The 25,393-nt window shown below is 36.2% G+C and overlaps 1 protein-coding gene across 1 annotated transcript in view; it reads right to left on the bottom strand.

Annotated features, from left to right (window-relative positions):
• kif5bb (kinesin family member 5B, b) overlaps positions 1-17,939 on the bottom strand; it is a 19,280-nt gene extending 1,341 nt beyond the window's left edge. The window contains 27 exon segments of the mRNA XM_048169911.1: positions 1-1,570; positions 1,706-1,844; positions 2,328-2,375; positions 2,378-2,543; positions 2,676-2,780; positions 3,282-3,353; positions 3,441-3,501; positions 3,588-3,689; positions 3,780-3,889; positions 4,054-4,109; positions 4,235-4,352; positions 4,643-4,828; positions 4,995-5,138; positions 6,282-6,488; positions 6,830-6,898; positions 7,921-8,111; positions 8,202-8,350; positions 8,441-8,586; positions 8,671-8,775; positions 10,212-10,336; positions 10,565-10,652; positions 10,728-10,783; positions 12,742-12,790; positions 13,396-13,500; positions 13,727-13,800; positions 13,991-14,078; positions 17,674-17,939. The exon segment at positions 1-1,570 is cut by the window's left edge and continues 1,341 nt beyond it. Coding sequence (XP_048025868.1) covers positions 1,711-1,844; positions 2,328-2,375; positions 2,378-2,543; positions 2,676-2,780; positions 3,282-3,353; positions 3,441-3,501; positions 3,588-3,689; positions 3,780-3,889; positions 4,054-4,109; positions 4,235-4,352; positions 4,643-4,828; positions 4,995-5,138; positions 6,282-6,488; positions 6,830-6,898; positions 7,921-8,111; positions 8,202-8,350; positions 8,441-8,586; positions 8,671-8,775; positions 10,212-10,336; positions 10,565-10,652; positions 10,728-10,783; positions 12,742-12,790; positions 13,396-13,500; positions 13,727-13,800; positions 13,991-14,078; positions 17,674-17,799 — 2,880 coding nt within the window. The 5' untranslated portion in view covers positions 17,800-17,939 and the 3' untranslated portion in view covers positions 1-1,570; positions 1,706-1,710.
• Positions 17,940-25,393: the final 7,454 nt, after the last annotated feature.

Below are 25,393 nucleotides of genomic sequence, written 5' to 3'. Positions count from 1 at the left end.
GCTTTTACAGGGAGTTTCTTAACAAGGGACAGTTCACCAAAAAAAAAAAAAAAAAGCTTTTGTCATCATTTACACACTTTCATGTCCTCCCAAATGAATGTGATGAATTTAATTATGAATTTCCTTTTTCTGTGAAACAGACGTTTTTCTAAAATGAAAACAGTGAAAAGGAGCTACAAAAACACCATTAAAACCACTGAAAACATGGTGCATAAAGAGATTTGTGGAAGGTTTGATGTCAGTGATGCCAAATGCCATAATGTCTTGTAAACAAATGGCACAAATTGGGATTTTAGAACATCTGAAGTGAATAACGACATACATTTCAGTTTGTTTAGAATGGCATGACACCAGAGTCATATAAACTACTTTAATGGTGTCCTTTTTGGAGCTTGAAATTGTCGTAACGTAAAGATTGATATCCTTTAGTGTTGCATGAATAATCCAAACAGGTTTGGAATAACATGAGGGTGAATAAATGACAATATATATTTTTTTAATGTTGGGTCAACTGCCTCTCAAATTAAATGCAAGGTTCCATGCCTCAAAAACAATGTAATTACAATCCTTTCCAGGAATATTTTAGGCAAAACTAAGAGGACGTGATTTTTAATAATTTGTAGTGACTGATCTACGGAGCAACATCGATACGGCAAACTCTACCTGTTTAAATAGTGAGAACTAAAGTTAAATATTGAAATGTCAAAATGACCAAGTGACATTAGTATTATTGTTTTTTTTAAACCTAGCTACGGCTGTGACATACACGTAGGTCTTTATGCTGTAACAATGATTACTCGTTATGTGTTCATACAGTGCTTTAAATATACCTGTAGCTCAGGTGCGTCTACATTAAGCAGCCTTTTCATTCTCATTTCATGGAACTGCATCTTGTCTGTCCACTTTCAGACGACCCTTTTATCATAATTTAAATCATTACTTCTGAGAATGTCCATCATCACAAAAACTAACTCAATGGTTCATATTATATATATTTATATATATATATATATACAGTCCAATTGTAGTGTTTAACTTATTTAGGTGAAATGTTCAATAGAAACTACTCAAAGCAAGAGAGGAGAACAAGCTAACTCTCTAAACAAACCCAAAATGTGAATGTATATAAATAAGGCTAAAATAACGCAGCTAGTAGTTTTTTTTTTTTTTTTCCTTTTTACCGTTTTTCATTCTTTTCTGTCTTTTTTTCCTTAATTTTGTAATACATTCAACTTGGCACAGTGAGGGACGTGGAGAGCAGGATGTGAGCAGAAACCGACTGTGCAAGAGTGAAGAGATACACGCTAGTTACACACGTGTCCACTGGTGCAAAAAGCCTGTCTTTTTTTTCTTTATATTTTTAAAGGGAAGATATAAGAGATAAGAATGGAGGAACAACTGTACAGCCCAGACGGGGATAGTATTTCATGTTTCATACACATATATATACTTATATTCATTTTCATATGTATAGTATTGAACCCTCCCGTGCTGTGGAATGCCTGTTTAGCTTTTTGGGGTGATATCAGCTTCAGCTGGGGCTACTGGGGTTATGTTCAGCATTCAACAGCTGGAAACAGTGAGAAAGAAAGAGACAGAGTAAAAAAGGAGCAAGACACTGAAAAGAAATATTTAAATGATACTCACAACCCATTTTACCTCCATAATGTGACATATCTGCGAGTAATATGCAGCATCTACTCACTTATTTTACTGTTTGACTCCGCCTCCACCACGGATGCCCACTGATGATTGGTTGTTCTGGAAGAGCCCCGCCCCTGAGCGGTTGACATTGGGGTGGGTGGGAGATGCGACAGGGGGCTGACCTGGTCTGATTGGTTTGGCTGTGAAAGGAGGAAATATGAGTAGTTAGACCCGGTCAACTAAATCTATCAATCAAAAACCCCACGTAAAAAGGCTAGAATAATGTTTGCACATATTTTTGCCCTGATTTGCAGTCTGGACCATTCAATGCCAGTTGCAGAAAGTCAAGAGTTGGAATAAGTTTAAACGACTGAGGATCAGACTTTTTTTTATGATGCCTAGGTTTTTAAAATCTGTTCCAATTTTAAAAGTCTTGTGTATTCCAGCCTTAAGACAACAACCTGAAAAGCTTCAAAACTGGCCATTGTGTTTAATTAAAAGAAATCATGAAATAAACCATGATTAATCATTTTAATCTATTAGCATCCCTAAAAAAAGCTTCATGTTAGCAATCAAAAACTTTTCACCATTTCCTTTGTGATATTCTCAACCCTCTCTAAGTCCCTTGCAACTTTCAAGCATGCTGAAAGACATATCACTTAGCTTAGTGTGTGCATACTAACCGATCTGTGCAGAGTGTCCTCTGCGGGCCATGTTCTTGGCTCTGACGCCTCTTTGATGCGGTCCACCTCCTGCTGATAGCGTTTGCGGTCACGTGCTGCGTTCTCTTTGGCCTCTTTGAGCGCAGACTCCAGAGCCTTCACGCGCTCCGCCGTCGCCCGCAGGCGCTTCTCTAGCTTGGGCAGCTCACAGCGCAGGTCAGCATTATCACGTACCAGCTACACAGAGAAAAGAAAGAGACAGTGAGTGTGTGTGTGTGTGTGTGTGTGTGTGTGTGTGTGTGTGTGTGTGTGTGTGTGTGTTGTGAGAGAATGCACGTGGTATCTGATTTTTAGAAAGTGTGTTTTTACCTGCTTGTGCACTTTAGTGAGCTGTTCAAGGTTGTTCTCAAGGAATGAGATCTTCTGTTTTTGCGCCGCACTGCCGCCAGTGTCATCTGAGTCCATCTCAGCACTCTGAAATATACGTTAATACATAATTCAGGCCTGTCTGAGAGTGGATCATAAAGTCATAACTGGAGTTTTATGATGTCTAGTTTATTAGCTTTGACAGGACTGATTTAAAGATGAACAATTATTAAAAGATAAATTAAATAAAAGTAAAAAAAATTTAAAGATTACATTAAAATAGTAAAAAAAAGTAAAATAAAATAAAAAAAAAGCACAAAAAAAAAGTAAAATAAAATATAAAATAAAAATAATAATTACAAAAAAATAAAAAATAAAATACATTTTAAAAATAAAATTAACTAACTATAAAGTAAAAAATTAAAATAAAGAAGGGACACCCTCTTCAATATGTCCTTCCCAAACGAGAAATTAGTTGACAGAAAAAGTCTTTAAAGAAAATGACAGATACATTTAGGAACTTATAAAACATTTAGCTTTTAATATCCACATTGAAACTATTTTCATTATCTGGAGTAACTTTTTAACTCTAAACTACAATGGTTGTACCTTCTTCACCCGTGTGGCCAGATCCTGAACAAAGAGCTTCCTCAGATTATGAAGAGTCTGCAGTTCTTTGGCCTGAGGAGAAGTGAACGATCAGACCATGCATACATACAAACGACGATTGTAAGAATCATCTTTCAAGCACAGAACAAAATGACCTACCACTGTCTCCTCCAGGCCTTTGAGATCCTGTCTGGCCTGTTCCCTTCTGTCCTGCATCACCCTAAAAACATATTTCATCATGAACACACCAGACATAACTTTTCCCGCACACTACTCAAATCTCTGCATGTTCGGTGCGCGTCATACGTGAGCTCGTGCAGTTTGCGGCTCTTCTCCTGGTCAGTGGATCTGAGTTTCTCGTGCTCCACCTTCAAGCGCTCCTGCTCCAACATGATCTTCTGGTTCTGACTGCAGACAAAAAACAAAGCGAGAAAAATGAGCCTGAGCACATGAGGCCCTGATTCAGTGCATGAAGATGAGCATATGTATGTGTCTTACTCCTGCAGTTCAGTGATGAGTTTCTCCTTGGTCTCCAGCTCATCTCTAAGACTGCTTAGCTGTTTCTGATGAGCTTCTCTGTGGTTCTGGATCTGCTGCTCGACTGCAGTCTGTCCAATAATATACAAAGAAAATGATAAATTACATCTCTCCTTTAAAATGAAAGGAAATGACAAGCCACCTTCTGAATTGATGCAATCTAAACTGCAGAACATATAAACGGTGCATTTACAGTTTAATGGGCAACTAACAAACAATACCTTACCATGCTTACCTTCACTTCATTAGCACTTTGCATCTCATTCTCCTTCTCCATTGCATGAACTTTCTCTGCACAAAGGAAAATAAGCTTCATCACAAAAACAAGCCTTTCATGCCCAATGCAATCTCACCACAAGAGCGGCTATTAAAATGCATTCATGAGAAGAAAGAGAAGAAGGTGTGTCTATTTGTACCCTGGGCGCTGAGTTTGACCAGTTCCTCATTGAGAGAGTCAACGTTCTCCTCTAACTGTCTCTTCTTCTGTTCGATGTTTTGCAGATACTCTGTCAGGGACTTGATCTTTGCCTCATACTGTAGACAAACACAAATAAATCTCAGGATTTTTTGAAACGGCATGCTATTATTGCTATTATGCTATTATTTAGCAACAGTCATACATTAATTACACCTGATAAAACATAAGTCTGGTTTTACCAGAAGAGCAGCTTATGAACTCTTAATTTATTCTTTTATGTACAGTAGAAAAATCTCAAACAAGTTTAAAATGCTTCAAGGGTAAGTAAATAATGAAATTTTCATTTTTGAATGAACTACTCCAATAAGACGGAAGATTTGTTGCTTTATCTTTTCCTCCCGTTTACCTGAGAGATACGGAGCTGACAGGCTGCGAGCTCTTTTTCGTTCTCATCCATTTTCTTGTTGCTCTCGGCCTGAGCACTCTCCAGCTGTTTGCTGCGCTTCACCAGAGTCTTCACCTCCGACTTCATCTTACTGATGTACAGACGAGCCACGGTGAACTCTTCATCAATGAGACCTCCACCCTCATGCTACATAGACAGAGAAAAAGAAACAAAGATAAAGAAAGAAAAATAATTGAGGTTAGAGAGGAGGGTGAGCAGTTGAAACAATGCAAAGGAAATTAAACAGCAAGAGTGAAGAGACAAATATTAAATGACAAAGTAAAAGAAAAGTTACGGTTCTTTGCCTTGTTACCTTAATGTCATTGCTGCCTACGGCGATGCCGATCTCGGCCAGGTCTTTAAGCAGTGATGACATCATCTCAGTGACTCTCTTCTTCTGATGGTTAGTCATTTCCTTCAGTTTCTGCAGCTCAGAGTCAATAGATGCGAGAACGCTCTGCAAAAACACAGCTGAGATTAGCCAAATAATACCAATGCATACTTAAAAATATGATCTGGCACTATTATAGGTACCTTCCCATTTTACATATATTTTATATAGTAACTAGTGCTGTCAATCAATTAAAAAAAATTAACTAATTAATCACACATTTTTCTGTAATTAATCGTGATTAAAACATTTTAATATTTTTATATTGTAATAATTTCATAGTTACTCTCCAAATTAACACAGAAACAACTTAAAAATCATATATTTTTAATATTTGTTTTTGTCATCCATCTATTTATGGATGAAGGCCAGTATCACTGATACTAATACTGGTACTGGTACTGATGTGTCTATGAAATATTTTCTCAAACATTAATTATAGACATTCAAAGCTATCAATTTCAACATTAAAAAATAATTATTAATTTAAGGGAGCTTAACAAACTTCACATAAACCCATTATAATAAATGTCATATAAGCTGTGGCCTTCCTGTCTAACAGGTAGGAAATATACAGAAATTGAAGTTATCAAATACTTTACAGCCTTCACTGCATAAATTATAAATTAAAAATATATTAATCCTTATTAAAGCTACAATTTTCTCTGTTACATTTGTTCTTTGATTAACATTAACGACAGACATCACAGCAACTGGTTTATTAGGCTGCTGTGACTTTAAGAGCTGCCGCTGCCAAACATGACACGGATCTGATGCACATCTCATTTTCTCACAACTCTTTAAGTTAATTTAAGATGTTATTTAACTCATTTAAGACTGTTCTTAGGAGGATACTCGACAAAACGGGCATTTTGGCATAATTCTGTGTTATTGTTTAAGCGTAAAAGAGAACTCGATACACGAGTCGTGTGTGTCACACAGACATGACATTCACAGACGGCGCACTCTTATTTGTCTTATGGCAATTGAATGGTTTAAAAGCCTTTGCGTGAATAAGAGTGTGATCAAAGAATCAGAACGCTAGCCAAATTATGACAGAAAAAAACAGATGCTGTGTTAAATGTGCTAAATATTCTTAATGTGTAAAACTGAAAAAAATAATAGCATGCATTAACGCAATAATTTTGACAGCACTAATAGTAATATATTATATATATTATAGAGTAAAGAATGAGAGTTTATCCTCACAGATTTCTGGTTGAGCTCTTCACTCAGGGTTTCAAACTCCTTGGTCTTGTCCTCGACCTCCTGACTCTTCTGATCATAGTTGACTGCGAGCTCCTCCAGAGCCTGCAGCACCTCCTTCACCTCTTCTTTAGACGCCTCGTTCTCCATCTGCAGACGGGTGAGCTCCGCCTGCAGGTTGTCATGGTCCCTCCGCGTTGAGGCCAGCAGCTACAATACAAATTAAGATTTTTTTTGTATTGTAACATTAGTGTCATCAAGCATGTTGCTCAACATTAGGGTAAAATTCTTGTGATGGGACATAACACGGTCCAGATTCAAACCTGCTTCATCCTGTTCAGCACCAGAGCTCAACATGTAAGGAGCTAACCACTAGGCCGGAATGTTATTTATCATTTAGAGCTCTTAATGCCTTTAATTTAAAGTTCTTAATGGCAAAAGACAAATCCCAACTCTCAAGTCTCTAATTGATTCACAGTCAACTAGGAGACAGGACACTGTTCTTTTTAATGGGAAATAATGCAAGTCTGATATCTATGTTCAGCTCTCACCTCTTCCTGATCCAGCATCTGCTGCTTGAGTTTCTCAGCCAGCTGAGACTGCTGATTTATCTCATCATCCTACAGGTAGACAGCACAGAGAGAGAGAAAGAGAGAGACAGAATTAATCTAACAAATGTGTCTATGAAGAAAATCTTGATGATTTTATAGCAGAATTGTATGTTTTTACATTATTACGAACAGACTTTTTTTGTTGTTGTTTTTTTACGTTAATATGAATAAGTAACACAAGGAGCATCAGGCCTAAAATGCAAATTTCACAGTCAACAAGTCAGTCAGCTGAAAATTGACATTCATGTCAAATGGCGCTGATGTATGACACTGATGTTAAGCTTATCATCAAAATAATACTGAATTTTTTTTTTCATGATCATGCTGATGTTTGTACTGTAATATGACAGCAAAATAATCTAGAAAGAATGATCATGTTGACAAATTAATAGTTGAAATTAATGACAGACAAATTTATCTATAGCAAATATCAATGTCTAGAGAGCAGGGTAACTGATAGTTAATAATATTCCCTTAAAGGTCAATAAGAGTCTTTTATGCTCATCAAGTTTGCATTTATTTGATCAAAAATACAGTAAAACAGTAATACGAATAGTAAAATGTTAAATATTCAAATTTAAAATAACACACACACACACATATACATATACATATATATATATATATATATATATATATATATATATATATATATATATATATATATATATATATATATATATGTATGTGTGTATGTGGTCAGTAAGAAAGTAATACTTTCATTTAGCACATGTGCATTAAATTGATCAAAAGTGACACTAAATGGCATTTATAAAATAAAAACTTTTTATTTCAAATAAATGCAATGAATATTCTTTTCATCAAAGAATCCTTATATATATATATATATATATATATATAATAAATGCCATTTAGTGTCACTTTTGATCAATTTAATGCACATGTGCTAAATGAAAGTATTACTTTCTTACTGACCCTAAACTTTTGAACAGTAATGTATACTATAGCTAGGTCGATACTAGTCTGAAGGCTTCATTCATTCATTATTTAAGCTTAGTAATTTGTCTCACCTTGTCATCCAGCTGTTTGTAGAGTTTAGCTAATTCAGCCTCACACTTCTCACGCTCAGCGTCAGTGAATTTGAGGGCGGGTATGCTGGGAGATGAGGTGAGTTTATCATTATTCACCACATTATCCAGGGCCTGAACTTCTGCGTTTGCCTTCTCCTTATCATACTGCTCTTCAATGGGGACGCTCTCACCTAAAAACATACAAAATTCAATGCAGTTATGTGTAATTCTCCGTAAATACAGCTGAATGTATATAAAGTGTGCGTGTTTCGTTTCAGTACCGTTCCTCCAGCGGTTGAGCTCGTTCTCCAACCAGGTGATGGTGTTCTTGAGAGTCTTGTTCTTCTCTTTCTCCCTTTCATACTTCTTCTTCCACTGCTCTGCTGTCAGCTCCACGTTCACACACACTGTGTTCTTAATGGTCTTTGCTCTGAGAGTAGGAACCGTAAAATGACTTGACGCTCAGCACTAAAGTTTCATTAAAACTCTCATTAAACTCAATGTGTGCGTGTCCACTCACCTCTGTCCGAACATGAGCGTAGTTTTAGTCTCAGCCTCATTGAAGGAGGATGGAGAGCAGCAGATCACTATAGTGGTCCTGCAGTTCCCACCCAGAGAATCCTGCAAGATCCTCGTCATCTTACTGTCTCTGTAAGGAACGTACGTCTGACAGGGGAAAGAAATATTCATTCATTACTGTTCCGACAGGTAATCGTATATAATTGTAAAACTCAGGTGCATCAGACCCACCGATCCTTCAGCCAGAGCGGAGATGACGTTTCCCAGAGCTGAAAGAGATTTGTTAATGTTTTTGGCTTCATCCAACACAGCACCTTCTGCTCCGGTTTTACTGACCTGCAGTCAAAAACATCAAATCAGAAACAGCGCTGCCAGAAATGAAACCAATATTAAAAGAGGACCTATTATGCCCTTTCACGAAGTTTTGACTTTTTGTTTTTGGAGTCTACTAGAATAGGTTTTCATGCTTGAATGTTCAAAAAAAACATTATTTTTCAGACATTTTACATTGTTGCAGCACCTCTCTTCCCAGTCTGTCAGTAACACTCTGTTTAGTTCCTGTCACTATGAAGCCCCTCTTTCAAAAAAAGCGCAATGTGCTCTGATTGGTCAGCTGGACCAGTGTGTTGTGATTGGTCAACTGCTTCAAACGCATTTCGGAAATGTCCCGGCCATTACCATAACTGAGTCTCAACTAGGGCTGCACGATTTATCGCAAATTTATCGCACGCGATTTGGCAAAGGCTGCGATTATTTCACGCGTAGCTTGTCAGAGTTGTACGGCTCTGTGATCAGTAGTAAATGCTTCTCCATCTGAAAGCCAGAGGGCGCTTTCGGGCAGAAACTGCAAATATGCCTTGCTGCCGAAGTAGAACACGCGTCATTCCAGGAAATCCTATACAATCGCTGTAGCTGAATAAACAAAAGATTGAAACGTTTTGATTGATTAAACATGATTAATAAACACACGACTGCCATATTCTGTGTAAGAAGCCACTTCATCTGACAGAAGGATGCTCAACTGTTGTTATGAAGTGAGTTTGGAGTAAAACATATTATTAAATGTTTTCTTTTGTTGGACAAGATATTAATAAATGCTTCTCATGTCTGGAAAGATGTTTGACGCTTGTTGTTTTTTCAAATGCACATTATAAGCGATTCAAACTTTCAGATGTTTTCAGATGGATTAGCATTTGGAGCCATAATTCACTGACAAGCCACGCATAAAAAAAAAATAATTGAAGCTATGCGATTTCATAATCGCACTAGGACAAATCGTTTAAGCGTGATTTCAATGTTTTTTTTCAAATCGTACGATTTATCATGCAGCCCTAGTTTCAACACACTACTAACGCAAATCAACCAGGCCTCATGCTCTTCATTTTGCGCATGCCTTGAGCAGGAATTATTCAAATGAGGAATATTGTGAGGTGTTCGCTCCCGGAAGAAAACTCAAGATTTGAAAGATGTTTCAGGGAGTTCAGAAACAGATATAGAGAATAACTCCTTCTGGAATGGACTTCGCTCTTTGTAACTTTGCAGATGTTTTTCACAATCAAACAGCAACATTACACTATAAAATGTTGAAAATTTAAAAAAAAAAGCTTAACAGGTCCTCTTTAATAAGGAACTACTCAAATCACATTTAGTATTACGGGGTTAAAACAATATCCTGAAGTGAAAACCAGATAAAAACAGCTGTGTTAAATATGTCTGTGAAATGTAGAGAACAAGTGAAAGAGGAAGAGAAAAGAGAGAAGTAGAATGATTACCTTCTCACTTCCTGCTAAATCCACCAGGAAGAGTTTCCCACTCAGTTTCTGCTCCGTCTGTGTGTTCTCTTGCTTGACGTTTATCAGGAAGATACTGTGACTCCTGGAGCTGTGCTCGTTCATGTCTGACACACACACGCACCACAGAGAAAACATGAGTGTCCGTTTTGACTCAACTTAGACTACATGCACACAACAGGAAAACCTTTAGATTGTATAAACATTTCTAAAGCAGTCAAATAAGGAAGAACGTCCTGAAACTACTCTCACTAATAAAACTCAACAGGTGTGGAAAAGTTCAGCCTGCTAAAATAAGACTATGCACCATGTCTGACTGATTTGCATGGGCTTACTTGTGACAGCCACATGTCTGTTGGATTTGCCTTCATCAATAGTGTCCATCACTTCCTCCGGGCTACACACAAACCGTTCAGTACAACCCTGCAGATGGAGAAAGAGATTTGAACCACTACTACACCAATACATCCACAGAGAATTACTAAAACAAAGCCTCACCTTTACGTAAGGAACTCTGTTCTTGTCTTCGTGTACAGACAGGTTGGTCTTAGATACTGAAAGAGAGACAGAATTGCTGATTTTAAATTATTTCTCAAGGAAAGAACTTGCATAGTGCTGAAACCCTATTTTAACTGTTAAAATTTCCAAGGTTAAGCATTCTCCCCTAAAAGTGATCGGGCAGACCAAACCGTAAGCCACAGAGACTTGAAACTTTGAGGGCTGGTAGTACTCTCACCGTTACAGCGGCAAAAAGGACAAAATGGCTAATTTCTCCTGAACCGTTAAGCATAGGCTCAAGTGTCGTATATAGTTGGAGTCCTTGGCTCAAGATGGACAAAATGCATGCCTTGGATTTGCTCATCGTTCTCGACGAAATTTTCGGGTATTTTGGATTTTTTGAAAAACCTACTTTTGCAAACTAGTCCTGGGTTTTTGTCCCGATCAGACCCAAACCAGTGCAGTGAGATTCTCCGAAGTCTGATTGTCAATAATTATAAATAAAAAGATGACATTTCGCTTCACGGTCCCCAAGGGCTGCCAAAACATCTGAAGTGGGTGGAGCCACTTTTACTAAAATGCTATAACTCGTGAATGGTATGAGATATTTTCACCAAACTCAGCACACGTATGTAAGTGCTCATTCTGTGGTCGCGTGAAGAAGGACGTGGCAACAGCCCATTTGGTGGCACTATAACAGGAAAAAAAACATGAAAACTGCTATTACTACTACACCGTTAGTCCGATTGACTTGAAAATTGGCATGCAGCGTCTTTGTCCGAGGTGATTGTCTACGAGGACACTGAAACATAAAAAAAACATCTGCCATCGGCCAATGAATTTTGAGCAGCTATCGGACACGGTTAAAGGGATAGTTCACCCAAAAATGAAAATTTGATGTTTATCTGCTTACCCCCAGCGCATCCAAGATGTAGGTGACTTTGTTTCTTCAGTAGAACACAAATTATGATTTTTAACTCCAACCGCTGCCGTCTGTCAGTCAAATAATGCTAGTGAATGGGAACTTCTGCTATAAGAGTAAATAAAACTTGCATAGTCCAAATTAAACCCTGCGGCTCGTGACGATCGCGCTCTGACAGCGGAAGCAATGTCTCGCGCATATACTTCAATGAGAGCAAGACATCACTGCCGTTGTCAGAGCGCGATCAGACCTTACTAACCGAGTGCTGAACGCAGTTGGACATAGTGGTGTATTAGAGGTAAAAAAATCATATAAATACTGTTCGGTTTCTCGCACAAACCAATCGTTTCGTGTCTTAGGACATCAATGTATCATCACGAGCCACAGGGTTTAATTTGGACTTGTCTATGCAAGTTTTATTTACTCTTATAGCAGAAGTTCCCATTCACTAGCATTATTTGACTGACAGACAGCAGCGGTTGGAGTTAAAAATCATCATTTGTGTTCTACTGAAGAAAAAAAGTCACCTACATCTTGGATGTGCTGGGGGTAAGGAGATAAACATCAAATTTTCATTTTTGGGTAATGAAGGCCGATCAGAACAAAACTCGCTGGGCCTGTGAGAAATTTTAAAGAAATCACCCACCAGGAGGCGCCTTTGATCATAAAGGATCGTGTGTCGCGATTTTCCGTGCACACTCACAACATTCATACCATATGGTAGAGCAACTTTGCCTCTAGGACCGCCGCTGTCCATCGAACCTTTCGTTAAATATTGGAGATTATTTCAAAAAACGACTTTGGCAAACTAGTCCTCGGTTTTTGGCTCAACCTCGATAACTGTTAAAAAGCTTTAAAAACTATATTTTCTATGGTAAATTGCCTGTATTTGCTGTAAATGGTCTTTTCCATCTTTGATCAAGAGAGTTACAGGCTTACTAATTAAAACATAATACTTTTTACGCATGTGCTGATCGCAGCTATATTTATTATTATAATATGACAGAAGATTCTAATATACAATCTCATACATAAAACAATGCAAAATATTATGGAATTCTTATATTTGATTTCATATTTAGTCATACGTACCATCCAACAAGTCCCTGATCTTGTCCAGGTAAATCTCAAAATAGGAGACCTGCCAATGCAGACGATCTCTGTGAGTTTTACAGTTTAATTACCAGCAGTCATAAAATTAATACACTACTGTTCAAAAGTTTGGGGACAGTAAACATTTTTATAATGTTTTTTTAAAGTATCGTATGCATCAAAAATCCAGTAAAACAATTTTTTTGTGAAATATTACAATTTAAAGTAATGTTTTATTTTGTAATACATTTAAAAAGTAATTTATTCCTTTGATGGCAAAGTTATATTTTCAGTCTTCAGTGTCACATGATCCTTCAGAAATCATTCTAATATGCCAATTTGCTAATATGAATATGTTACTGATTATCATCAATGTTAAAAACAGTTGTGCTGCTTAATACTTTTGTGGAAACTGTAATACATTTTTTCAGGATTATTTGATGAATAGAAAGTTCAAAAGAACATCCATTTTAGAAAACATTATAAATCCCTTTTATAGAGATTGCACAGACAAAAAGTAAAGACAAGGCCATTAAAAATCTAAGGATGAGCACAAAGAAGTTTCAATGCCTAATTCATGTGGCTTTTCTAGGTCTGAAAATGTCAGTGGGAACCCTCTGAATAACCAACACTGATTTGTCATGCATTTCAAACCTTGATATGGAATTCCAGGTTTTCATCCATGGAGTAAATGTAGTTGAATATATCCTGGACGATCCTTGGAATGATGCCCATGCCATCAGAATCGTGCAGGTTCCCCTAAACGATCGCACAAACACACATTGAATCGCCATGATGATGCGTGATGATTGAAGGTACAGTAAATGCACTGATAGTCCTGATTAGCAAAAATCATCAGCAGAATGTTAAACCCTAAAACAACTGAAATCAGTAACAAAACCACACTAGGTTTCCTAAAACTAAAGTACCTAATATTTGAAAATCATCAGACACTGATTATTTTTATTTCTAGATTCATTTTCACCTCCATGGTGTGTGTTTTTCCAGAGGATGTTTGTCCATAAGCAAATATTGTACCGTTGTAACCCTCAAGCACATCTGCAAGGCACAAAGACAACAAAATATACCATTTGAATATGATCTCATGGTCTCAAATACAATATTTAGTGATGCTTAATTAATATCAACAAACTATTATACCAAATAATATTAATGGCAACATGAGGGTGACAGAATTTTCATTTTAAATGAATCAGGTATCCATGCCTCCAGATGACTCGTTCCTCACCTTTAACAATCTTCTGAGCACAAGCGTTGTAAACCTGCTCCTGAGTAGTGTTAGACTGAAACACGCGATCAAACATATACGGCTTACCCTGGAGAGAAAGGAAAACAGAGAATGAATGATTGGTCATTATGCATATGCGTGTTTCTCTTTATATACAACTCTGAATCAGCAGACTACTGTCATAAGACTCAAAGATGATCCTTCAGAGAAACATTTTACACCTAAAAGAACTAAACAAGAACCTCATTATTACAGGCTTAAGTACAAAACATCCTTCCCTACTGTTATGAATGGCTCTAACCTTTAACACAAACAGCAGGGTTCCCGCAATAAAGCCGGTGTCTTATATACTGAAGAAAATAAGTCCTCTATGGAAAGCAAAAACAAACATAGAAGTGAACAAGCTGTAGCTCGAGTCACATGCAAATGACTCTTCTTTAAATGAATCATTCAACACATTGGTTTAAATCAGTCTGATAACTTCTTCACCGAATGAATTTGAAGGTTACAGAAGCAAGTTCTGCAATGAATCTGCTCATTAGCAGGCACACTGATTGGTTGAAATGGGTTGACATGACCCATCCACACCAGACTGAGGTCTTATCATGCATCCAAATGCCAAATTTCCTCACCATGCCACTCTAAACACAGGAGTAGATTAACCAGTTGAGGAAACAGCTGTGAATGTAACACAGCTAAGCAGATTAGTCTAGCCAACCTCTAACTAACACAATAATGACCAACCATACCACAAGCCTATATTTAAAATTCATTTTAACTAGAGGTTGACCAATATTAGTCTTCAAAGGTCAGTGCTACTATTAGATATCTTAAATCTATAAATGTATATCTCTACACATCCCTAATCACAGCAAATGAAATGTACACAAATGTCATTCTCACAATCTCTAAAAATATTTGAAAACAGAATGTGTATTATGTACTGACAATGCTTTATTATCATTTATTTATCATATGTTCATTATTATTATTATTTAAGTCAGTTTATTCAGAGATGACACTTTTATTAATCTTAAAATGGCTAAATATCAGACAATTAATCAGCATTAGTATTGAATTATTAATATACTTAACATTTTGAATCAGCTTTTATTTTGATATTTTCAGTTCTCATTTTATATGTGTTTTTGTAAATTTCCATTTAGCTTTATATTTAAGTTTTAGTAATTTTATCACTTCTCCTTTCACTTCTACTTCTACTATTAATTACCAAGGCAACATTTTTTATTCTCATTTAATTTTTGCATGTAATATTTAGATTTTATTTTAGCTTTATTTGAATTAAGATTTTACAATAACAACATATTATATCAATATCCCCTCCAGCACATTTAAATGGTACAGCGACATACGGATGTGGCTTTCTTGTCATGTTTTCTTGCATTACCTTACCATGCATTATAAACCAAATATAATGTAGCATAACCCTCGCCAATAACACTAATATTTACATTTTCACAACAACATATCTTGAACATTCAGTGAACCAAAAGGCTCAATAGTCAAAGACCATTTGAAATGTTAATAATGCACAATATCACAGCTTTGGAATTTCAAACCAATGACTTCTTTTAAAATCTTCAGACAATCACAAGACTGCGTGAAGAGTGTTTTTGTATATCCGAATGTCCTGAGGCCTCCTCCATCGCCAGAAATGGAACAGCACTGTTTACAACTCTCAGTATTCCCAATGAGGGATTATAATTGTACTCCCAACGGTCACAGAGATGGGAAGGTTCGTCACATGTTGGTTGCACTGCATTTGCATAGAGACAAAGAGATAAAAGAAAGAAACAAGCAAAGAAAAAGAGCTAATTACAGCATATTCCCTTATGAGCTAATAGTGAAATTAGACAGATATCAACACAACAAGACATGTATAATCCCAATACTGATCCTTGTATGTGTAGCTGGACAGACAGGTTTGGTTTCCTTCATTACAGCAAGATTTATTACCCAATTTATTATCTTTCCACCTGCTAAAACCATTCACAAGCACGGTCCATTTCACCAGAGCATGCTTGATGCTGACTTGCTGAAAACAGCTGGAAGAGAAAACTCATTTGGCTGCACACGCACAAAAAAAAAAAACACCACACATCACTGCACTGGAAAACAAAAGTCCAAGTGTGTTGATCAGACAGTATGTGTCACTGCAGAAATGAAGGCCAAGATGAAAAGAAGTCACAAGCATCGAAATTTCGGACACGGCATTGCAATCCGACTCTGTAAGACTGAAAAACTACCAGGGCAAATTGTCCACAACAAAACCACAAAACTGCCCCACCTAATACCCAGCTGTACATTGCATAGACTGCATGAGGGAAATTTAGGACATTTTCACTTTAATAGACATCTATACTATATTATGAGTTCAAACAAGTAGTTTAACTATATGTAAAAGTCATCATCTACTGCCACTCAAAACAGAATAACTACACAAATCCTAGCATGTAAAGCCTTTTTTATAAGGCAAATAAATTAGTAATGATGTATAGGTTAAAAATAGGAAAACAGACATCACATCTATCCAGGAACATTTTTTATTTTTTTCTGAATAGAAGACGACTATTATGCCAAACCAATGATGTCAGCATTTTATTGCAACGTAGGCCTATTTTTTATATATACAGTCTCTGAACAGATACAAAACCAAGACAAAACAGATAAAAATGGCTTCAACTTCAGAAATGGAAAACATTATCATCAGAGAAAAGGTGCATTCAAGTCATGCTTTAACTGAAGTGCATTATTGATAATTAATAATCACAATTTTTGAATAACTTTATAAATCTGGCCAACATCACTTACTACAACCTCACCTTCACATTTCCAACTGTCCAAAAATAACATGCTTTTAAAGACTAAATCATAAATAATAATAATAATAATAATAAAACTTATTTTAAAAAACTAACCTAAAACCTGAGATGTAGGAACATTTGGATTAGGCTTTATATATATATAGCCTAACTAACGTCCAACATCTTTGTCTGTTTCTAATAGAAGCACAAATAATATAGCCATAATAAATAATGACTTCGAATGGTCTTTGTTCATTTGACGTTATTAAAGTAGGCCAAATCATAACAGACTGTTATGATCACATTTACTCTTTTTTTTTTTTAAACTCATATTAACTTTTATTTCAGTATGATAAGCGAAATATGTATAGGCCCTGTATTTAGCAAGCTTTTGTTTATTTTCTAAATGAAAACAAACCGATTAACATTAGCCCAGGGGCTAGCGGTTACATATCACTTATCAAAATCCATTTAGAACTGCTCTAAAATCCAAAATTATTAAATTGTCTAAAAAGCTTAGCTTTTTCCTATTTATAAGTTCAAAATGAAACATTTTGACAATACGCTGCATTACATATGAGGACTGTTAGCCATCGAGCTAACGATGATTAAAAACTGTTCAACTTGCGAATATGTTACGGATTTAAAGCCTCACATGTACCATGTCCTACATAGAATAATGATAGAACACGAATTATGATCATATTTATAGGAATAGATACATAGATAAGAATTAAAGATGATATTTTCTCTCAGGATACGTCTGCAGGTGGTTAGCGGATGCTAATAGAAATGGACGGCGGGTGTCACAGCGGAGCAAATGCGGCAATTCATCATGATATTGTATTATAAACTCACCCCGATGACCACACTATCCTCTCCTTGAAATTTGGGGATATATTTGTCTCCCCTCATCACCTCCGAACTGTTTAAAGGCCGAAAACGGCACATGACTTTGATGGTGCACTCGGCCGGGTCCGCCATCTTCAGCTGTGAAGAGGAGGAGGAGGAGGAGGATGATGAGCGCTCCTTCCGACCGTCCTCACTTCTTTGTGTTTGATCCGTTTAGGTGGAAGTGGGTATGACAGAATGCGTTTTGGATGGATGGATGGAAAGAGGAGGCTGTCACACCCCCTAACAACATATACATAGATACTGAAACAAGAAAAGGAAACCGGGGCTTGTTGTCTCATTAGGAAGTTGTCACAAATCTCAGTAACCAAGAAGAATAAAAATGCAACAACCTACGTTTACACGAAAAAAATATTCTTAAAAAAAAAAAAAAAAAAGAAAAACTTTTATAAAATTCACAAAAATGATTCTAATTTGTGGGGGCTAGTTGTCACATATGTAAGTAGGCTAAGTAACAAATGCAAAAGCAACACAAACACAAAATATTAAGCCTGCGTTCAATTTTCAGGATAAAAATCACAAAAATTATTCTAATTTGATGTGTCAATATAAAACCACTACTGCAGAGACCTTACCCCATTATGAAACAAATGCACACTTATCAAGATCCCAAATTCTACAACAGAGCTCCTTGTTCCCTCATTTTGTTTTTTGACACTGTAAAGTGTTTTATACTGTACACTTTTCCAGTAACCCTCAAAATGCAGACACACGCTCCTTGCTATTCTTTGCCGACGCAGCATTGATTCTGGATGATTCAGGGATCCGCTGGATGCTGATGGATGTATGATGCCAAGGGATGTCAGGGATGCTTTTGCAGAGATGGAGGCCAAAGTCTGGCAGATGTTAAATGGTTAAATTGAAATGTCTTGTATAAGCTTGTATTCAACTGCAGCAATTTTGATCAAGAGATGCATATTCATCTCATGATTTGCCAGTATATGGTAGCCAAAGTAAAGGGAGTACTGTATGCCAACTTTCTTGGCATCACAACCATAACGTCATGCACACAGATGGCATTGCTGGAAATTACTCATCACACAAGTGCTGCATGCTCACATATATTCGGGTGTGGCATGGCGACACATGTTGCAAATGTTTTCCAACCCCTAAGCCTATATGAGTAATAGTGATTCTTATATTAGTAATACAGCTAATAATTACAGATACAGTAATTTTAGAGTGGTTGCTGCTTGTACAGAATTAGTTCTGAGATACATAATACTTTTTTTGTGGTTAATGTTCCTCAGTTGCACTACTGTCCTGTCACAGACATCCCAACCAGCTGTCACATCATGATACATTCCATAAGTGCTGAGATTTGGGAGTTATTAGGTTACAAAAAGCAGAGGTACATCAATGAATCTATGTGCCATTTGACATGAAATGACATGCAACACATTTTACTTCTGTAATGTGATGTATATTTATAAGTAAAATAGAATATTTAATAAGAAAATAAAGATTTTTGTTAAATTAATTTAATATACTTTTATTTAACAAGGATGCATTAAATTAATAAAAAGCATCAGTAAATACATTTATAATTTTATTAAAGATTTCTATTTCAAATAAATGCCTTACTATTCATCAACAAATTATGACAGTTTTCTCAAAAATATTATCTAGCACAATTGTTTCAACATTGATAATAATAAGAAATGTTTCTTGAGCACCAAATGAGCATGTGACACCAGGATCATGTGACACTAAAGTATACACATGCATGCAGTGGAAATGGCAATAGACCATTTTCCATCAGCTCAGCTAATTTCCTTACACCTGATTTTCTATTATGGGATCAATAAAATGCATCAATCTCGATGCCCTTTCACTAAACCCTCTGACACGTCTGCTCAATAGACTGTGAGGAATGTGTGCGTTTCTGTTATCTCTGGTCGTCAGCATCACACTGCATGACCCAATCACACGCTCTGTTGTCGCTCTTGGCCAACATCAGGACATCACCGCAGGCGACAGGAAGCTGGCAGGACAGGTCTCAACAGCCCTGTTTAAATGACTAGATGGATGAGAGAGATAGAGGGAGAGACGCGTAGAAAGAAATAGAGCTCAGATGGGATTCAGAAAAAAAACAGGCTTTTCTGGGTGTTGCCAAACTAAGGGACATTCAAGTTAATTTGACCAATTTAGACTGGAAAACAACAGGGCAGAGTTGTGCAACACAAACCAAAACAATTAGTGGCACTCTGATGAAATCCATTGCTTTATAAGTAACAATTTAAAGGATAGTTTCATTATTATTGTCATTATTTACTCACCCTCATGTCGTTCCAAGTTTGACATAAATCACTTTTCATCACACAGACATATCATATGGCTTCAGAAGGCTAATGCTTGAATCATTTAGACCACATTTATGGTGGTTTTATTGTGTATTTCCCCTTTCGGAGCATTTTAAAGCAGAGTACTTTGGTCCTCCCTCCATATGGAAAAGAGCTTTAACCTTTTGTGATCCAATGAAAAAATAACAGCATTTCTTCTTAATTGTCACGTTTTGGTTTAGTTTCTGTTTTTATGGACTTTTAATTTGTATTTCCTTGCTTTGCATGTGTTCAGTTCCTGTTTCCTTGAGTTAGTTATAGACTTTTTCCATGGTTACTGATTATGTTCTTCACCTGTCTTGTTTGGTTGCTCATTTGCTCTAGTATATTTTGCCCTGTGTTTTTATTTTGAGCTGTCAGTTATTGGCTGTGTCCAAAATCGCCCCTAATATAGTTAAAGGTGCCCTAGAATTAAACATTGAATTTATATTGGCATAGTTGAATAACAAGAGTTCAGTACATGGAAAAGACATAGACTGAGTTTCAAACTCCATTGTTTCCTCCTTCTTATATAAATCTCATTTGTTTAAAAGACCTCCGAAGAACAGGCGAATCTCAACATAACACCGACTGTTACGTAACAGTTGGGGTGTACGCCCCTAATATTTGCATATGCCAGCCCATGATCAAGCCATTAGACAAGGGCAGAACGTCTGGATGTACACAGCTGAATCATCAGACTAGGTAAGCAAGCAAGAACAATAGCGAAAAATGGCAGATGGAGCAATAATAACTGACATGATCCATGATAACATGAAATTTTTTAGTGATATTTGTGAATTGTCTTTCTGTTTCGTTAGCATGTTGCTAATGTACTGTTAAATGTGGTTAAAGTTACCATCGTTTATTACTGTATTCACAGAGACAAGAGAGCCATCGCTATTTTCATTTTTAAACACTTGCAGTCTGTATAATGCATAAACACAACTTCATTCTTTATAAATCTCTCCAACAGTGTGTAATGTTAGCTTTAGCCACGCAGCATAGCCTCAAACTCATTCAGAATCAATTGTAATACATCCAAATAAATACTATACTTACATGATCCGATGTATGCAAGCAGCATGCATGACGAACATCTTGTAAAGATCCATTTTGAGGGTTATATTAGCTGTGTAAACTGTGTTTATGCTGTTCAAGGCAAGCGCGAGCTCCGGGGGAGGGGGAGCACGAGATTTAAAGGGGCCGTAACCTATATGTCGGTGCATAGTTAATGATGCCCCAAAATAGGCAGTTAAAAAAATGAATTAAAAAAAATCGATGGGGTATTTTGAGCTGAAACTTCACAGACACATTCAGGGGACACCTTAGACTTATATTACATCTTTTAAAAAGAAGTTCTAGGGCACCTTTAACTTGAAGGAGTGAGTGAAAATGAGTGAGTGAATTTCGGACACTGAGTGTGCCGGAAGGGCTGCTGCTTTTGAATAGCTTGTGCTTGCTGTTTAATAAATAAAAAATAAAAAATAAATTAAATTTAAAAAATAACTCCGCTTTGCGTTGTGCCTAACAACGCCCCTTAGCTGTTATAAATTCACTGTAAACCACAGATTCTTGGGGCTTTTTGCTTTTATAAAACAGTTACCACATTATTTAATATTAAGACATATACATATACATATACACATTATTTAATAATAATATTAATACCACATACCACATTAATACCACATACCACATAATATTAATACCACATTATTTAATATATTATTTAATATTAAGGCCAAAAAAAAAAAAAAATGTATCAATGCAACTTTCATGAAGTAAAATCAGTAAAAGGTTTCCTTCCGCAGGAAAAAATAGTCCCTGACCGTGAACAGCAACAGAAGTTACGTTATTACGCCATTAGATGACAGCAAAGACTGTCTTTATGAGTGAGTCACTCAGTTGCAAAGACTTTTATATTGAAAGTTGTTGTGAACGGAACAAAACGCAAATGACAAATGCTTTGACTAGAAATTTTATAAGGACAAGATATCGCAGGGAACATTTAAACTGATTTTTTATTATAATCATAGGACTGACCTGAAGGAAAATGCTAAATCTGAATGCAGGTATTACACTCGTTCACTCGATATCTCTCTCACAATACTCTTCTACATAATGCAGCAAGTTTCAATGAACAAAATCAATAGAGAGCAAACATATGTTTACGTTGCTAAAAGTGATTGCTAAGACAGATGCAGTAACTCATTTAGTGGCGTAGCGATACTTAATGCGGTACTTAATAATACTTAAAAAAAACTTAGCAAATGGCAGCTCCAGTAATAATGAAAAGATTTGTCTTGAACTCTGTAATGGAAACTAGCATGTATAAAACTGAATTAAACAATTTAGTAATCAATTAAAAAGGAATTTAAACCTGTATTATATTATGTTGTACCCACATTGGACCACCGGTTTGGAAAATGGATGGATGAATGATTCAGCTGCGGGTGCCATCTTCTAGTCAGACGCGGGAATTCATTCGGCACGACCCTCGTTGCATTATGGGTATGGGTATGTAGCTGTTGAGCGTACATCGGTTGTACACCCGTTATTGCGGTACATTGTGGGATTGAATGAGTGCAATCAATAATGTCCACTATGGTTTCAGACACCACTACAAATAGCTGTCCCCTCAAATAGTGCCCTATTTAAGAGTATGGGGGGCGATTTCAGACACAGACATTTTCTTTGTCTAACCAAGCTGTTGCACATGTTTTGATTTGATTTAACCTACCTGTTTGAATTATCTAGTCATTAAAACTGCTGCAAAAGGTCCTCTACTCAACCATAAAATATTAACCTGTAATTATTTTATTTAAATCAAATTATTAAAAAAAAAGAAAAAATAAATAAATATAAATAAAAAAAAACTGATTTTGGGATGAATTATGCCCTTAATTTGACAAATTCATTCAGGTAAACAAGAGGGCAAAGCTTTTCTTTCTTGCCTTTAATACTATTTAGCAGTGGTTTCCGTCTCACTAGCTTCATTACTGACAATTCTGCAGTAGTCTTTGTTCATGTGGTGTCATTAAAATCTCAGATCTAATAATAACATAATAAGTATGTGAATAATCCAGGCATTCGTCAGCTGTTTCACCTTTTAAAAGTTTCTTTTTTACAGTATCATCAGGAGAATGGGCAAAGAATACAATGAGTGTGTGTGTGTGTATGTGTATGGGAAAAACACCTGTTCTGGTTGGACGTGTCCTAAATACCACTCAGTCTGTGTTCGGGGTTAGTCTGTGCAGGCCTGTTATGTTTGTTCTCTGCTAGAGAAGAGCAGATGTTGCGATTAATCATGGTTTTGTCATTTTACATCATGCACAAAATAGTTTGAATATTTGCAAAGCCCATGACTTCATAATGTAGAATTACAGAGTAGAACAACGCCAACTTGTGCTGATAAGAGGGAATAGCAGATCATAGCCATTGAGATTTTCTTCTGTCCATCAGGTTCATGACTGTTATGGAATACTTGCATACTTTCTCACAGTTTTAAAAACGGAAAATTATTTTGTATTGTTATGTTCATAGGGACATAGGAGTTTATTTTGGGGTTTTGATGTAGGGCCTACATAACCTAGCCTAACAGTATTGTTATCATAATGCCTTCTACTTTACTTTTTACATTTAAAAACAAAGCAGCAGTATACAGTATTCTGTAGTAAACTACAGTATATATTCTATTCTGAACACAGCCATTATGCAAACATGAGAACATTACATGCTTGTATTTAATTGAGTAAATGGAATTAAGTTACCATTTTGACTTTAAAAACACTTATATTTTGCACTTTTAAATTAGTCTTTACTTTACAATCGAATGATAGCCTAAGTCAAGAAGATGTTGTAGATTGTGGTTGAAAATGGAAATATTGAAAATACTAAAACATGGAAGTGGAAATGTTTGGGTTGAGTGCATTGCATTTTGTGATAGAGAATTCTATGCAGTGTATTTGGGCAAAATAGTATGCAAAGTATGGTAGTATGCTTTTCTGAGTCCAGTCTATATCCAGGAAATAGAAAGACAAAGGTGCAGAAAACAGAAGAACAAAAAAGAATGCTATAGTGCTGGCCAATGGGGAATTCAAGGAAAAGAAAGACTATTGGGCGAGAATATTCTAAAAGATAATGGAAGAAAAGAAAGAGCTAGACAGAAAGACACAGCACTCATTATTTTGTCTCTCAGTTCATTTGGGCCTGTCTGTTTGACTGTCATAACATGCAACACAATTATAACTGTCGGCTGCAGGACGCAATTAAAGCTGCGTCCCATAGGTCTGGATTATACAGATAATAACCTGCACTCTCTCTCTCACACACACACACACACACACTGGTTTCCATGTTTTATGGGGACTTTCCATAGACATAAATCATTTTTAAACTGTACAAGTATATTCTACCCCTAAACCTACCCATCACAGAAAACTTTCTGCATTTTTATATTTTCAAAAAAAAAAAAATTGATTTCATATCATTTATAAGCTGTTTTCTTCATGGACCAAACAAATGTCCACACAAGGTAAAAAAATTACTGGTATTTCTATCTTTGTGGGTACATTTTATTCAGGACATGTGTCCCCAGAACGTAAGGAAAACCAGGTACAAACACACACACACACACACACACACACACACACACACACACACACACACACACACGAACCAAACCAGATCTGAGATTAATCACAACATTACATACTTTTCACCATTCACCATAGATAAAACAAATAGGATTTTTACTTCCAGCACTTTATTAATACTTTTGGTATTAGGAGTAAACAGATTAATAGTTCATTTTTAACAGATGGACCACAAGAAGTCTGCACCCAAACACGGGGGCACATCAAGAATGTATCTTGTCACCTCTGTTATTTTCTGTCTATACAAATTAGATGATAATGCAGAGTGAAAATGATAAATTATATAAATATGAAGACGATATGGCACAATTATGTCATTTATAAGTACGAAGAGCAGTTTTGAAGTTAGAAAAATGGTGTATAGCCAGTTCGTTTTTTGATAAATGTTGGGAAGACAAAATAATTGATAAGTCACCCACAGCCCCTAACAGAAATTATGCTGTTTGGAAATTATTACGATTTTTCAGTAGCCTACGATTGATTGCAAGCTGAATTTCTCTGGTAATGTGGATTATTCTTAAGTAAATTATGTGTGTTTTGCAAAGAGTTGCCTGTTTAATTTAAAGTGTCAGCTTGGTTCAGACGAATAACATTTGCAAATAAAGTAAAACTATAGGATTATAAGCAAAACTCAATAGATCACTTCATAGCAGTTCAGAGGAAAGCTTTGGCTATAGACATAAGTAG

This window comes from Megalobrama amblycephala, linkage group LG20, assembly GCF_018812025.1.
Source record: "Megalobrama amblycephala isolate DHTTF-2021 linkage group LG20, ASM1881202v1, whole genome shotgun sequence".
In the NCBI taxonomy this organism is placed as follows: Eukaryota; Metazoa; Chordata; class Actinopteri; order Cypriniformes; family Xenocyprididae; genus Megalobrama; species Megalobrama amblycephala.
Note: the sequence above shows the minus strand (reverse complement) of the source record. Positions and strands in the feature narration are given on the sequence as shown.